The sequence below is a fragment of the Pristiophorus japonicus genome, chromosome 20 (genome assembly GCF_044704955.1).
Source record: "Pristiophorus japonicus isolate sPriJap1 chromosome 20, sPriJap1.hap1, whole genome shotgun sequence".
In the NCBI taxonomy this organism is placed as follows: domain Eukaryota; kingdom Metazoa; phylum Chordata; class Chondrichthyes; family Pristiophoridae; genus Pristiophorus; species Pristiophorus japonicus.
In genome coordinates, this window is record NC_091996.1 from 14341437 (window position 1) to 14356778 (window position 15342).

Below are 15342 nucleotides of genomic sequence, written 5' to 3' on the forward strand. Positions count from 1 at the left end.
AGTTGCAGGAGGAGACAGTACGGGGAATGTTGATTGTCGGAAGGTTTATTTGCACTTTACGAGGAAGAGAACAAGGTTGTGAGGAGCATGAGTTTGTTTATAGCATTCAAAGTATCCAAAATTTCAGTGCATAAATGATGCAAAAATTACATTAATACAAGATCATACAATAGAAAAATGAGTATTTTCTGGATAATGAATAGCTCATTCTGTATTCTTCTGGTTGAAAAATATTGCTTTAAAATGTAATTGTTTTGATTAGTGGAGAAAAATGACAGCAGCCCTTCCCCTCTTGCTATTGCACAATGTCATGGTACATGCAAGTCCCATCACACTCTGCCAAGAAGCAGAAGAACAGGGTTCTGGGTCCTTTCCCCATCTCAGCTGTCAGTGGCTGAGTGGGGACTTGCACACCAGGACTGAGGGGGAAACTCAAAGGCACTGGTTACCCTGCAATACTCACTCATACCTCACAGTTATTGGCACATGCGATACATGAAGGGAATGCAAGAACAGGTACAAGCAAAACTTGAACTGAAAACAACATATAATGTTGCTGCTTCATCCATTTCAAAAGTGAGCAGAAGTTGCAAACTGGTTGTGACTAAGTGGAATGCAATGACTGTCATGCGCCAGCATTCCAGTGCCACTGTTTTGCCATATGTTATATTTGTCAGTAAGGGATATGCTCCAAATCTGATGATTGTTTGGTGTGATTTCAAAAGTTGCAGAATATCGAAGATCTTAAGGGAAGACCTCATAGTCAACATTGAGTGGAAAAAGTTGTGGAGATAAGATGGAATAAATCAAAAATAGTGGCTGTAATGTATGTAACCCTTGGCAACCTGTATCACAATACCACCAGAGGGCCTACCTGTTGGACTCCCAAGGGATCCCAGCATCTCTTGGGAGCACTGTATATAAAGAGGCTTCCCACGCTGTACCAGCACTCTGGAGTTTAAGTAAAGGAGCTAAGGTCACACTTACTCATTGCATACAGTACTCAGTTTCATCCTTTATTATGAGCATAATTGCGGCTAAAATTAGGATTTAAAAGAATCTAGAATGTAAGAGGAAGGAAAGGTGATAGTAAGGAATTCACCATTTTGAAATGCAGGGAAAAATAAGTTGCGGGAGGAGACAGTACGGGGAGTGTTGGTTGTAGGAAAGCAGTTTACAAGGAAGAGAATGAGGTTGTGAGGAGCAATGGTTATAGTAAATGAGGATAAAATATGGATAAATTAGAAAGATTGTCTCTATTAGATATCAGATATTTTTTTCCTTATATCTTGCTCAGGAGAGTGAGAGAGAGGCTGCAAGAGCGACCCCAGAAAGTGAGCAATGCAGGTCCTTCCTTTTTGGGCATCTGTACTGCATTTGTCAAGCTGCAGCGTGGGATATAATTGTCTGAGGATTTTTTTTTTTTAATTGAGAAACCTTACTGAAAGATCAAGGGGTGGAAATTTGGTCGTGTCTCTGTTGCGGTGTTAACCTTGGTGGGGCGGTAAATTTTGCACCGGCAAATGGTTGCGTCTGCCGCCGCGAATTTCATCAGCTGGGCCCTGAGTTTGGAGCGGAGCGCTAAGGGAGGCGCTGTACACCTCTTTTAGGGCGCTAGGCCAGCTGAGCAAGTGAAAATCCCGAGCTAAACAGCCGGCCTTGGAGAGGCCCCGGGGGGGGGGAGGGGAATCTGGAAAAAAACATCAAAAAAATTCCCAATAAATATCTCACACCACCACAATGTAAATCGCAAAAGATATTTTTTTAAACAATCGCGCTTACCTCAGGTTGACATTACTTACCTCATTACTAGCCGCTACAGCTTCCACAGGCGTTGCCACGTGGGCGCTCTACAGAGCGCTAAGGGTCGAGCACGCTACAAATATCGAGCTGGTGTCGCAACCAGTAATGCTCCGTGCCCCGTCGAAACCGGCACCGAATGTCCCGGCGGAGTGCTGGAAGCTGGCCTCCCGCCCGGAAGTGCTTACCGCCACCATTGCCACCCCTCCGGGCAGCTAACAGAGGCAGCAGAAGCCCGACAATCCGGCCCCGAGATCAGAAATGCAGGATATCACAAATGACAGAGCTTGCAGGAGAAAAGCTGAGCGGTGATTAGGTGTTGCCAAACTTTGGCTATAAAGGCCTGGGGCTCATAGGAGACAAGAAAGCGATTGTAGGAAATAGATAAAAAAAAGGGAGTGGATGGAAAAAAAAATCTTTTTAAAAAAGGTGCGGCAAACACCCAGAGCAGTACAAGTGCTTTTACATTACAGGAGTGCAATCAACAACAGATGCCCGATTCTGCCTCAGTTGGCAGCACACTAGAGTATAAATGCGGTGAATGTTTGTGCGCACTAGGTCCGTGCAGCAGAGCTGGTCTCCAGTCGTCGTGGTTAACCCTTGCCACTGGATAAAGACCGAGCTCTATTCAAGCCCGTGTGGTGGCTGATGTGCAACGGTCACCACACATTAAAAAAATCTACACAAATCAACTGGAGTTCAGGACTGGAACATCGGGTCCTTCATTGAAACATCTGTGAACTCATGTGGAAGCAAGTCATCCTCGTTCGAGACACCGCCTATGATGATGATGATGAGAGTATAAATGACCCGGGCACTGGACAGCTTTGTGATCCGTGGTTTATGAGTGTGCTGCTGGATTAAGACAGAAGATTTTAGCAAACTAAACTGGTCGAGTGGATTTTCACTCTGGGTCTCCATATTGTACAGCCAAGCAATGTTATAGAGACTAAATCCCCACAGTGAACGCAAAAAGGGACAGCTGTGTACGAAGGTTGCTCTCCTGCAACCGTATCGGAAATGCACAAAGTGTAAAACTGCCTTGGGCCATCCTTACTAGGCCTTAGCAGTGTCTATGTGAAGTGGTATTATTCCAGGTGATGCAGGAAGATGTGAGCATTGGTGGTGATAAAAGAGGAAACAATCATAAGTACAAGATGGAACAAAATCTTACATGTTGGTCTTGTGGAGTAAAGCTTTGCAAAAGAAGAGCTAATCCAGTAGAAATACAACTCACCTCTTTGTCCAGGTTGGGTCGGGCACAGGCATCTATTTTCTTTGCAAACTTTTCAATGTAGGAGGTTATATTTAGCATGTTGTAGTTGCTGATGGCCACCTGCAATGTAGTCATATTAATTTAAAATAAGAATAGAAAAGGGTTTTATCTCACAATGACCCCATAATTGGCATCAGGGTAGATTTTATGGCCCGGATTTTGCAGCACCGATGACAGCGTATGCTGCCATAAGCCTTGTAAAAGGCTCCACAAGTCCCAGGTTTCTGCAGGCGTTGTGCCTGCGCGAAAACCCAGAACTTGCGACCTGTCAAGGTGAAGCAAGGTCCAACTACTGCCCAGCAAATGCCTACAAAACCCTTACACCTGGTAAAAGCAGGCGTAGGGCCTGCTTTCACCAGCGTAAGTAATATGATAAATCTTAAATTAAACATTTTAAAATTAAAAAAATCACGCACAAATATTTAAAATAAGTTTATATAAATTTTGGCCCAGATAACAATGTTTGAAATTATTTTTTCAAAAATTACATTTTTATGTAAATGCTTTTTTGAAGAAACTTTTAAGTAAAAGAAAGACTTGCATTTATATAGCAACTTTCACAACCACCGGATGTTTCAAAGCGCTTTACAGCCAATGAAGTACTTTTGGAGTGTAGTCACTGTTGTAATATAGGCAGCCAATTTGTGCACATCAACTCCCATAAACAGCAATGTGATAATGACCAGATAATCTCTTGATTGAAGGATAAATATTGTCCAGGACACTGGAGTTAAATCTCCTGCTCTTCTTTGAAATAATGCCATGGGATCTTTTACGTCCACTTGAGAGTGCAGACGGGAGCTCGGTTTAACGTCTCATCCAAAAGACGGCACCTCCGACAGTGCAGCACTCCTTCATCACTGCACTGCAGGAAGAAGATTTATTTTGGTCATTATGGGGTCGATTTTAACCCACGGCGTGTAACGAATGGGCAGGGGGCAGGATGAGTGCACGATGCACTCCCTGACCAAAGTTTCAGGCTCAGTATATTTCAACTCCCAGGCCTCATTTAAGTACTGCTACCATGTCCTGTTTTTTATTGGGTGAGTCGGAGGGCGGGACGAAAGAGCAGAGCGGCTTCCGACAGGTCAAGATCAGACAGGACTTAGCCGACCACTGGCTTCCAGGTAAGTGGTGGGGACGGGGGTTTCGGGAGAGTCTCGTGGTAATGAAGAATGAAGGTGGGAGGATTGCCAGACAGGGGAAGCTGCAACTTTCCCTGTGGGTCCCGCAGGCGTGTCATAAGAACATAAGAATTAGGAACAAGAGTCGGCTATCTAGCCCCTCGAGCCTGCTCCGCCACTCAACAAGATCATGGCTGATCTGGCCGTGGACTCAGCTCCACTTACCCGCCCGCTCCCCGTAACCCTTAATTCCCTTATTGGTTAAAAATCTATCTATCTGTGATTTGAATACATTCAATGAGCTAGCCTCAACTGCTTCCCTGGGCAGAGAATTCCACAGATTCACAACCCTCTGGGAGAAGAAATTCCTTCTCAACTCGGTTTTAAATTTATCTCCCCCGTATTTTGAGGCTGTGCCCCCTCGTTCTAGTCTCCCCCACCAATGGGAACAACCTCTCTGCCTCGATCTTGTCTATCCCTTTCATTATTTTAAATGTTTCTATAAGATCACCCCTCATCCTTCTGAATTCCAACGAGTAAAGACCCAGTCTACTCAATCTATCATCATAAGGTAACCCTCTCATCTCCGGAATCAGCCTAGTGAATCGTCTCTGTACCCCCTCCAAAGCTAGTATATCCTTCCTTAAGTAAGGTGACCAAAACTGCACGCAATATTCCAGGTGCGGCCTCACCAATACCCAGTACAGTTGCAGCAGGACCTCCCTGCTTTTGTACTCCATCCCTCTCGCAATGAAGGCCAACATTCCATTTGCCTTCCTGATTACCTGCTGCACCTGCAAACTAACTATTTGGGATTCATGCACGAGGACCCCCCAGGTCCCTCTGCACCGCAGCATGTTGTAATTTCTCCCCATTCAAATAATATTCCTTTTTACTGTTTTTTTTTTCCCAAGGTGGATGACCTCACATTTTCCGACATTGTATTCCACAAAGGAAACTTTATCACTTCCCTGGAGGGCTTCTTCGTCTTTCCCATCAGTTGCCGACCTGCCTCAGTGTAGTGGGAAAGCTGTGGGGCCTTTTCTGCTCAGGGCCCGATTAAAATGCCATCAGGGTCCTCATCATCATAGACGGTGCCTCGAACAAGGATGACTTGCTTCCACATGAGTTCACAGATGTTTCAATGAAGGACCCGACGTTCCAGTCCTGAACTTCAGTTGAGGGGGCGGAAAATGCCTGTGCGTGGATTTTTTTTAACGTGTGGTGACCGTTGCACATCAGCCACCACACGGGCTTGACAGAGCCAGGCCTTTATCCTACTGACGTAATCGGACCCTGATCAGCATTCACACAGTAGACTGCTGCCTAAGTCCAGCAGGTGCCTGAGCTGTTAAAGCCAGCGGTGTTAGATCGGGAGATCTCCGATAACAGAGTGGGAAATGGAACTGCTCCATTTTATCTGCTCGCCCGCTCCATTCTGGCACACGGGGAAGAGTCAAAACTCTCCCCATATGTATTCATGGCAGTTAAATATAAGCAGGAGGATTTCCTGTGCTCGGCATTTCTCAGCAAAATCGTGCAAGCATTCTAAAAGAAAAGGCTTATGTTTTCACTAAACGCATCTGTCTTCACCAATGCATTTTCTAGTAGGAGAGCGGTTAGAAACTGGAACCTTCAACGGGTCTTTACTCTCCCGAGCCCCAGAGGCATTTGTAACTCCCCCAAAACTACTCTGGCTGAGACCTGCTAACTCAGCACCGACCGGGAATCAAACATGGGTTCATCCTAGTCTGTACTGCTCACCAAGCACTCAGGGAAGCTGCTGATATTTTCGCTTTCGGCATCCCTCAAATAGAATGAGCAGGTCCAGGAAGAGAATTTCACAATGCCCCCACTAAACCAGCCCACTGACGTCAAAAGCTTCTCTGGCCTCACTTTTGATTCTTGCTTGAGTGTTTGTCAGAAATCACTTAATTTTAGCAATTTAACACTTCATTCAGCACATTGAGCAATTTGCCTCCATCAATGTTGTAAATCTCTTTCACAATCTTCACACTTCAACAAGATCACTTTGATGTCTTCTCTTTTCCAAAAAAAACAAGCCCAACTTCCTCATCAGTTAAATGCTTGGAATCATTTTTGCGGCTCTCCGTGATTATATGACGTCCTATACTTGAGCTGTTTGATCAGTGAGGCACCTCCGCCTCAAACCCTTCTCCCTGCCAAAGATGAAATGGCCACTTCTGCAGCTTCTCCGCATAACCTAGGTGCCTAATCTCAGCCATCAATGGAGTTGCCCTTCACTGCCCCTTCGCCAATGCCTGAATGTCCTTCTCATAATACGCCCTAGAATTGTACACGGTATTCTAGTCGGGGTCAAACCAGCTCAAATTAGATTTCTTGAGATTTTTTGCTCTATTCCTCCAGCTATACAGTCCAAGATCCTATCTGATCTCTTTACTGCAACTGGACACTGTACTGATCCATCAACCACTATCCTCAAATCTCTCCGCTGTGCCGAGTCTTGCAGTATATTAACAGTTAGCTTATACATAAGAACATAAGAAATAGGAACAGGAGTAGGCCATACGGCCCCTCGAGCCTGCTCCGCCATTTAATACGATCTTGGCTAATCCGATCATGGGCTCAGGTCCAATTCCCTGCCCTTTTCCCATAACCCCTTAGCCCCTTATCAGCTTATCTCTGTCTTCAATTTATTCAATGACCCAGCTTCCACAGCTCTCTGAGGCAGCGAATTCTACAGATTTACAACCCTCGGAGAAAATAAATTTCTCCTCGTCTCAGTTATTCTAAGATTATGCCCCCTAGTTCTAGTCTCCCCCATCAGTGGAAACATTTCCTCTGCATCCACCTTGTCAAGCCCCCGTATAATCTTATACATTTCGATAAGATCACCTCTCAATCTTCTGAATTCCAATGAGTAGAGGCCCAACCTACTCAACCTTCCTTCATAGGTCAACCCCCTCATCTCTGGAATCATGCTAGTGAACCTTCTCTGAACTGCCTCCAAAGCAAGTATATCCTTTCGTAAATATAGAAACCAAAACTGCACGCAGTATTCCAGGTGTGGCCTCACCAATACCCTGTACAACTGTAGCAAGACTTCCCTGCTTTCATACTCCATCCCCTTTGCAATAAAGGCCAAGATTGCATTGACATTCCTGATCACTTGCAGTACCTGCGTACTATCCTTTAGTGTTTCATGCACCAGGACCCCCAGGTCCCATTGTACTGCAGAACTTTGCAATCTTTCTCCATTTAAATAACTTGCTCTTTGATTTTTTTTCTGCCAAAGTGCATGACCTCACACTTTCCAACATTATACTCCATCTGCCAAATTTTTTCCCACTCACTTGTCCTTTTGCAGATTTTCTGTGTCCTCCTCACACATTGGTTTTCCTCCCATCTTTGTATCGTCAGCAAACTTGGCTATGTTACACTCAGTCCCTTCTTCCAAATTGTTAATATAGATTGTAAATAGCTGGGGTCCCAACACTGATCCCTGCGGCACCCCACTAGTTACTGATTGCCAACCCGAGAATGAACCATTTATCCTGACTCTGTTTTCTGTTCGTTAGCCAATCTTCTATCCATGCTAATATATTACCCCCAACCCCGTGAACTTTTATCTTGTGCAGTAACCTTTTATGTGGCACCTTGTCAAATGCCTTCTGGAAGTCCAAATACACCACATCCACTGGCTCCCCTTTATCCACCCTGTTTGTTACATCCTCAAAGAATTCCAGAAAATTTGTCCTTCATAAATCCATGCTGACTCTGCCTGACCGAATTTTGCTTATCCAAATGTCCTGCTACTACTTCTTTAATAATGGGCTCCCAACATTTTCCCAATCACAAATGTTAGGCTAACTGGGCTATAGTTTCCTGCTTTTTGTCGGCCTCCTTTTTTAAATATTGCCACTGTTTATGATTCTTTCCCAACCTCCTGACTTTGTATTTGTTCACATGAGTGACATCCGTCACATTAGTTTTTAAAATATACTCACTTTTTAAATATACATTACAACAGTGACTACACTTCAAAAGTACCTTTCAAATGAGATTGCCCAAACCCATTTTAAATAGGACCGTTACAGCCACCAGATAAAGTTGACTGTCATTCCAGCAGACTATTTCACAATGCCCTCACTTAACTGGCCCACTGACATCGAAAGCCTCTCTTACCTCGCTTTTGATTCTTGCTTGAGTGTTTGTCAGAAATCGTTTAATTTTCTCAATGAACATCAAATCCGTCGTGTAACGCATAAATTTCTCTTCGACGGCTTTGATCACCACAGTAGACTTTTTGAAAGAATAAATAAAAACGCCACATTCAATAACAAGCTGCGATTCACAATTCCTCAGACTCCCTTGCCAATAATCTGCAGGGCACTTAAGAATAAAATAGACTGATCTTCAGCTAATGTTTTAAAAGGAAGTTTGCAGATGTATTGGTTAAAAGTCCCACTGGAAATGCGAGTCTGTCATTCTCTTTCTGATGCCGACAGGCCGATGGTGCATTTCCAGCATTTGTCCTTCTATCTCTACAGTTTGATTGACTTCCCTTCCAGATAAGCCAGCCTTGAAGAAGTCTGTTCCTCTCTTTGTTGTGTTTTCATTTATCAAGTTCATCATCAATTTGCCCTCTTCCCTTCTTGTTTGTGACTGTATATTTGCTTAAAACCCATTTACAGAGCCACACCTCCTCCCAGTTCTGATGCAGGATCTCATCTCCCACATTCAGATGATGACTTGACCTGTTGTGTGCATTTTCAACATTTTGAGGGCAAAATTGACCCGTTTTTGCACCCCGTTAGTGCCTCCGGGGGTGCTACCGGGGCGCAATGCAATTTTCTCCCGGGGGGGGGGGGGGGATGGGTGCGCTACCGCCTCCCGGGAAATTGCCCGGGAGGTTTGAGGAGCGCTGTCCCGGCAGTGTCACGCCCTGCGATTAGCGCCCCAGGCCAGTTTGCAACCGCTGACTATGTCCGTCGACCCCTCAGCGACCACAGCGACCCCTTTCTGCCCTGCGGATGAAATTGGCCATGAGGGTGGCCTGGGCGGAAGCCAACGCCAGCTTCGCGAGTCGGAGACAGCACTCCGCTTCCTTTGAGGGGCGTACAGCCCAATTCCGCTTCGGGGGCGGGACTTCCAGGCCGGGCGATAAAAGTCTCGGCCCCGGAAGGTTACCGCTCAGAATCGGGGCGAGGGCAATTCCGGCCCCATTATGTCTTTATTTCAGATTTCCGGGGGCCGTATTTTTCTTTTCAGTGCAAGCTTGCAATTCCGTTTCCCCGATGTTTCTTCAATGATTGAAAAGGGACGGAGTGGATATACTAAACAACATTTTCCACCACTGATACAGATCTGTCTGTTTCAAAAAAATTACTCTTGCGGCCCAGCAGAAACACAGCAATCCTGGATCTCGATTCAGCGCACTGTCTTGATTTAACATTTGTGACAAAACTTTTGTATGGAAACAGTTTTTGTTTGAAAGTGTGTATCAATATATTAAACAGTTAGCGGGGCTGATTTTAACTTGGCCACATTGGTGTTAATGAGGCACCAAATGGGCTCAAAATGCGGTCGTGGAACGTATCACCCCGTTAGCGCCGGCGTTCTGGCTGCCACCATTTTAAAGAGACCGACCGCTGATCAGCTGGAGAGCCCACCTGTTTCAGACAGTCACGCCCTTTAATAAGAAAATCGAGGTCCTGTGGCTGCAGAGAGATAAGTAATGTCCACCTCAGGTAAGGGTGATTGTTTTATTTTTATGTTTTTGTGACTTATGTAGTGGTGGAGTGAGGTATTTTGGGGGGAAGGTTTTTGGTGGTTTTTTTACCAGGTTTTTTTTCACCCCAGGCCTCTCTTTAGCTCGGGATTCTGGCAAGCTAAGCCGGCCTAGCGCCCTAAGAGAGGTGTGCAATGCCTCCCTTAGCGCCCCACTCCACACTCAGGGCCCAGCTGCCCAATTTTGCTGGCTGAGGCGCAAACTTTTTGCAGGCGGTATCAGGACCCGCCCCACTGCCATTCACGCCCCGAAATCTTAAAAGCTGATAATCCCGCCCTGCTTCTTTTGAAGTCAACCGTAGGCTGTAAATTATAAAAACATTCAATCCATTTCAGGTATAGATCCACACTAAGACATGCTAAAGCCATGGCAACTGTCCAGACATAGGCCGAGAAATCCGGTAAGGCCCGAAAACTGGGGCGGTACCACCGCAGTGCGAGGTTTGTTCGCTCCTTTATTTTGGTGCTGCCTGCTGAGTTGAATGATTGGAGCGCACAGCCGAGTGTGGAGCGCGCTGCTTCAGGCTGTGCGCTCAGCAGGATGCCCAATGTAGTGTGGCAGTAGCGTCGCTGGAGCGATGCAGCCTTTTCTTAAAGCAAGGTTGTCAATTTTGAAAGCCATTTCCAGCCCTTAAAGGGGAACTGTTGTCTAACATAAAAAATAAAATTCAATTAAAAATAGGCAGTCTTTAGGCCTCAGAGCTCCACTGACTTCTGAAAAGAAAACATTACAAATGATTCCAAAATGGCAGTCTTCAGCTCTTAAAGCTGAGCTGCCTTCTGCACATAAAAAAATGGTAAAAGTGCTTCAGCACTAACACAAATGGCTCAACAGGCCAGGGAAATGGCACCCAGGGTCTCGCACAGATGATTCCAGCTTTATGCAGGGGAAGAGATGTCCTCTACCCACCAGGAGGCACTCCAGAAAGAAGGACATGCGACCAGATCACCGAGGCTGTGACTGCAGCAGTGTCGCCCCCAGGAACCTGGCACCAGTGCCCAAAGATGTTTCATGACCTCAGACCAGTGGTCAAGGTCAGTGAATGCATTATCAAAAGCCATCTCCTACCACCTGTACTGTAATGGCGTGCAGCGACGCCGAAAATAGCAGTCATGGGTCAAATCAGGCGTTGCACGCTGAGTGAATTTGAGAGACCAACTATGGACCTCACCAAAATGGCAGCCGCTGTGGCCCGCGCCAGGAGCGGGTGGAAGCAAGGCCGTCGCCAATTTTTGCAGAAGTACGGCACAAACACACGGCGGTAAGGTGGGGAATTTCAAGGCCAAAGTCTATAAGTAGCTATGTTTTCAGAGACATTTTCATTTAAAATAAACTGAAAGTAACAACTTCTTATTCAATATTCAGCATATACCTGTTCTAAGGACATGGCCTGCATTATTTCTAAATCAACCATAATTGTCCCTTCTGTCTTGGCAATGCTGATGGTTGTCTTCTCCAAGCTCCTGTGGTACATGTCAATTTCTGGTGGTGAAAAGTTACCGCCTTCTGCAAATAGCCTGAAAGTCAGAGCATTACATGGGTATCACTCAAAAATTCTCTAATTGCCCCGAAACTCTCTTATATTGTATGCTTCAGAGGCCCTCCTCAAAAGCTTTATTCCACAACAATGTTACCCTTCGTACTCCTACATTTTAAATGTGTGTCTCCTAGCATTTGAACACTTCATTCAGCACATTGAGCAATTTGCCTCCATCAATTTTGTAAATCTCTTTCACAATCTTCACACTTCAACAAGATCACCTTGATGTCTTCTCTTTTCCAAAGAAAACAAGCCCAACTTCCTCATCACTTAAATGCCTGGAATAATTTTTGCGGTTCTCCATGATTATATGACGTCCTATACTTGAGCTGTTTGATCAGAGGGGCACCTCCGCCTCAAACCCTTCTCCCCGCCAAAGATTAAATGGCCACTTCTGCAGCTTCTCCTCATAACCTAGGTGCCTAATCTCAGCCATCAATGGAGTTGCCCTTCACTGCCCCTTCGCCAATGCCTGAATGTCCTTCTCATAATACGCCCTAGAATTGTACACGGTATTCTAGTAGGGGCCAAACCAGCTCAAATTAGATTTCCTGCAATTTTTTGCTCTATTCCTCCAGCTATACAGTCCAAGATCCTATCTGATCTCTTTACTGCAACTGGACACTGTACTGATCCATCTACCACTATCCTCAAATCTCTCCGCTGTGCCGAGTCTTGTAGGATATTAACAGTTAGCTTGTATTGCCACTGTTTATGATTCTTTCCTAATCTCATGACTTTGTATTTGTTCACACAAGTGATATCCGTCACATTAGATAACTCACGTTTTAAAATATACATTCCAACAGTGACGACACTTGAAAAGTACCTTTCAAGAGTACCATTTTAAGTAGGACCCTTACAGCCACTTGACAAAGTTGACCCCAGCAGTCTAAGGTAGATGCCTGAGGTGAAAGTTTCAACTCTAATCTACTAGTCACTAAACAAGAACCCATTATTAATAGGACTTTTACACATTCCCCTTGGTGTATCTAAAGCTTAGAGACATTGTTAAAGCCAAGTCAATATTTTTCCACTGGTACCTGAATGATACGATAAACCTTTCATTATCATTGTGCAATTTTGCTAAAGATTTGTCCAGCTTCTGCTGGAAGTTTCGAAGTAATGTGTCGACATTTTCCATGTATTTGTCCTGCTTGCTCTGAAGGGAGTTTACCAGAGTAAGTAGCCTAGGACAGAGCAGAAAATGAGAACGAAAGCTATTTATAGAGTAATAAACAACGCCATGATTTTTACAGCTGAGAAGGAGAAGAGCACTAATATCATCGGGACATCATCACCCTTCAAGTCACACACCATCCTGATTTGGACATATATTGCTGTTCCTAAATTGTCGCTGAGTTAAGTTCCTAGAATTTCGAACCTAACATCCTCACAGGAGCTTTATCACCAAATGGACTTCAGTGTTTCAAAAAGGCTGATCATTACCATCCCAGGGCAATTAGGGACCGGCAATAAACGTGGGTCGCGTTTATTTCCAACACCAGATCTCTGATTGGTCATGTTGAAGCAACATCACATTTCTGATTAGTCCCCTTGGAGGACAAGACACACCCAGCAGTTTCTCTGGAATGTGTAATCAGATCCTTCCTGCATAAGAAGTCAGTTAGCTTGCAAGGCATAATTCGAGCCATTCTGACTGCCTTGCTTTACAGCTCACATAGAACAGTCAGGGCTCACCCTCACGGGTTAAGATCTTCTCCCAATCCCCAAACAAATTCCTCCCTCCCCCCCCCCCCCCCGCCGCCTCAACAAGTTCCTAATCTTCCTCACACCCCTGGATTTCTGACCCTTTTCCCTCCCCAACAAGTTCCTGACCTTCGCCCCCCCTGCCCAAGTTCCTGCCCCTGCCCCACGCAAGTTCCTGACCTTCGCCCCCCCGCCCAAGTTCCTGCCCCACGCAAGTTCCTGACCTTCTCTCCCCTGCCCAAGTTCCTGCTCCTGTCCTACCCCAAGTTCCTGACCTTCTCTCCCCTGCCCAAGTTCCTGCCCCTGCCCTACCCCAAGTTCCTAACCTTCAACAGCCCCCCCCCCCCCCCGGTTCCTGACCTTCTCCCCCTGCCCAGGTTCCTCCCCCTGCCCCAGGTTCATGACCTTCCCCCCACCAACAAATTCCTGACCATCCCCCGCCATAGTGTGTGGGTCACGGATTGTTAACAGGTTTATTGTGAAGTGAATAGCGACAGTGTTATGACTTCCGGATTTTGTCCAGTCCAATGATGTCACTTGCCACACATGCACCGAGCTTTCCGAGAAATCAACCAGATCTAGGGGGAGGAGAGGAAGAATGTGGTGTGGGTGGAAAGGGGATGGGGTTAGGGGAATGTGATCTGTCTGAACAACTCTCGCTCTTATTCCCCCCCCATTTAGAAATGGATTACGTTCTTTCCCCATCCCCATCATGCTCTCCCTCCATGCCCTCCGAGTCCCTGCCCTCTTTCCCCCTCCTCTCTCTCTCTCTCCCCTTCCGATTCCCTCTTGCTCTGAGCTGTTCTCCCCGGATAAGATTGTACGGCATCTTTATCTGGAAAACTGTTGCGTCTTAACGTCAATAAAATTGTTCAGAGTGTTTAAAACCGTTCTGAAGTGTTTCAGTCTTAGGTGATACTTACCATTCATACCCTGAAGAGTTTAAAACATTACAGGTGTCATTGATACGTGTGGCATTTATTGCCCACCCCTAGTTGCCAAGAGAAGTTGTTGGTGAACCTTCTTCCTAAACCACTGCAGTCTGTGTGGTTACAAAAATGAGTGGCTTGCTTGGCCACTTCAGAGGGCTGTTAAGAGTCAATCACATTGGTGTGGGACTGGAGTCAGATATAGGCCGAACCGGATAAGGACGATAGGTTTCCTTCTCTAAAGAATGTTAGTGAACCAGTTGGGTTTTTACAACAATCCGTAAGCTTCTTGGTCACTTTTCTTTCATACTGAATTCAAATTCGCAAACTGCCGTGATGGAATTTGAACTCGCGATCTGAGTTACTAGTCCAGGCATCTGGATTACTACTCCAGTAACATACCCACCACGTCACCATATCCCTTACTGTAACGTATTTGCTTCATGGGTTCTTTGCTTAAGAATTCATAGCAACACACTGCCATTAAGAACTAGTTTGTTTATTAGCAAAAGGTTTAACAATCACACTATACATTACCAGTTCATCCACCAGGCTCACAACCACCTGCCTCATCGTGGATCCCCCGAACCCAACTGGGCTGGGGTTTTATTGAGTCTTGTGAACATCACGTGACTGGCTAAGCTACTCTCAACTCAACAGCTCGACAAACATGTGAGCATATTCACAGGTGCATACATTACACTTACTGACTAATGTGGCTCTTTCCTGGCCGAGAGACACTGCAGCCAATTACATCCCTTTCACTGCTACCTCGATTGTGTACGACTAATTTAGAACAGGACATAGATCTCCAGGTTCGTGCAGCTCCATTTAACATCAGGCAGTGCCATTATGCATTAAGCCACAAGGGGAGCTCTTTACATTCAACTCTGGGACGTAATTTACCTGTCAGATTTCACTGCACTTTTGAAGATGTCCTCCAAGGCGTATATGCTGTTATTGAATTTCAGGATGTATTTGCAGTGCTCTGCCTGGAGTGCTATAAATACATTTTTCAGTTTTTTCAAAGCTTCATCCACCCCTTTACAGTGACGTTCCACTTTCTGCTTGTGCAGGCGCAGTTCCACTGTGAGACAAGGTCAATAGTTATTTTCGACAAAGCTGAAAAGGTAAAGTGGGGGAAATTCCACACGGGGTTCTCCCACCCGTCTCCTACAATTTTGGCCAAA

At 45.5% G+C, this 15342-nt stretch overlaps 1 protein-coding gene across 4 annotated transcripts in view; it reads right to left on the reverse strand.

The window, feature by feature from the left end:
* The window catches only part of ccdc180 (coiled-coil domain containing 180), a 184011-nt gene that overhangs the window by 68444 nt on the left and 100225 nt on the right, over positions 1 to 15342 (reverse strand). For all 4 annotated transcript variants that reach the window (XM_070863771.1, XM_070863772.1, XM_070863773.1 and 1 more), the window contains 5 exons: positions 15059 to 15239; positions 12557 to 12703; positions 11346 to 11490; positions 8368 to 8484; positions 3038 to 3136 (listed from right to left, as the gene is read on the reverse strand). In XM_070863771.1, the coding sequence (XP_070719872.1) occupies positions 3038 to 3136; positions 8368 to 8484; positions 11346 to 11490; positions 12557 to 12703; positions 15059 to 15239 (689 nt within the window). The remainder of the gene's footprint in view (positions 1 to 3037; positions 3137 to 8367; positions 8485 to 11345; positions 11491 to 12556; positions 12704 to 15058; positions 15240 to 15342) is intronic.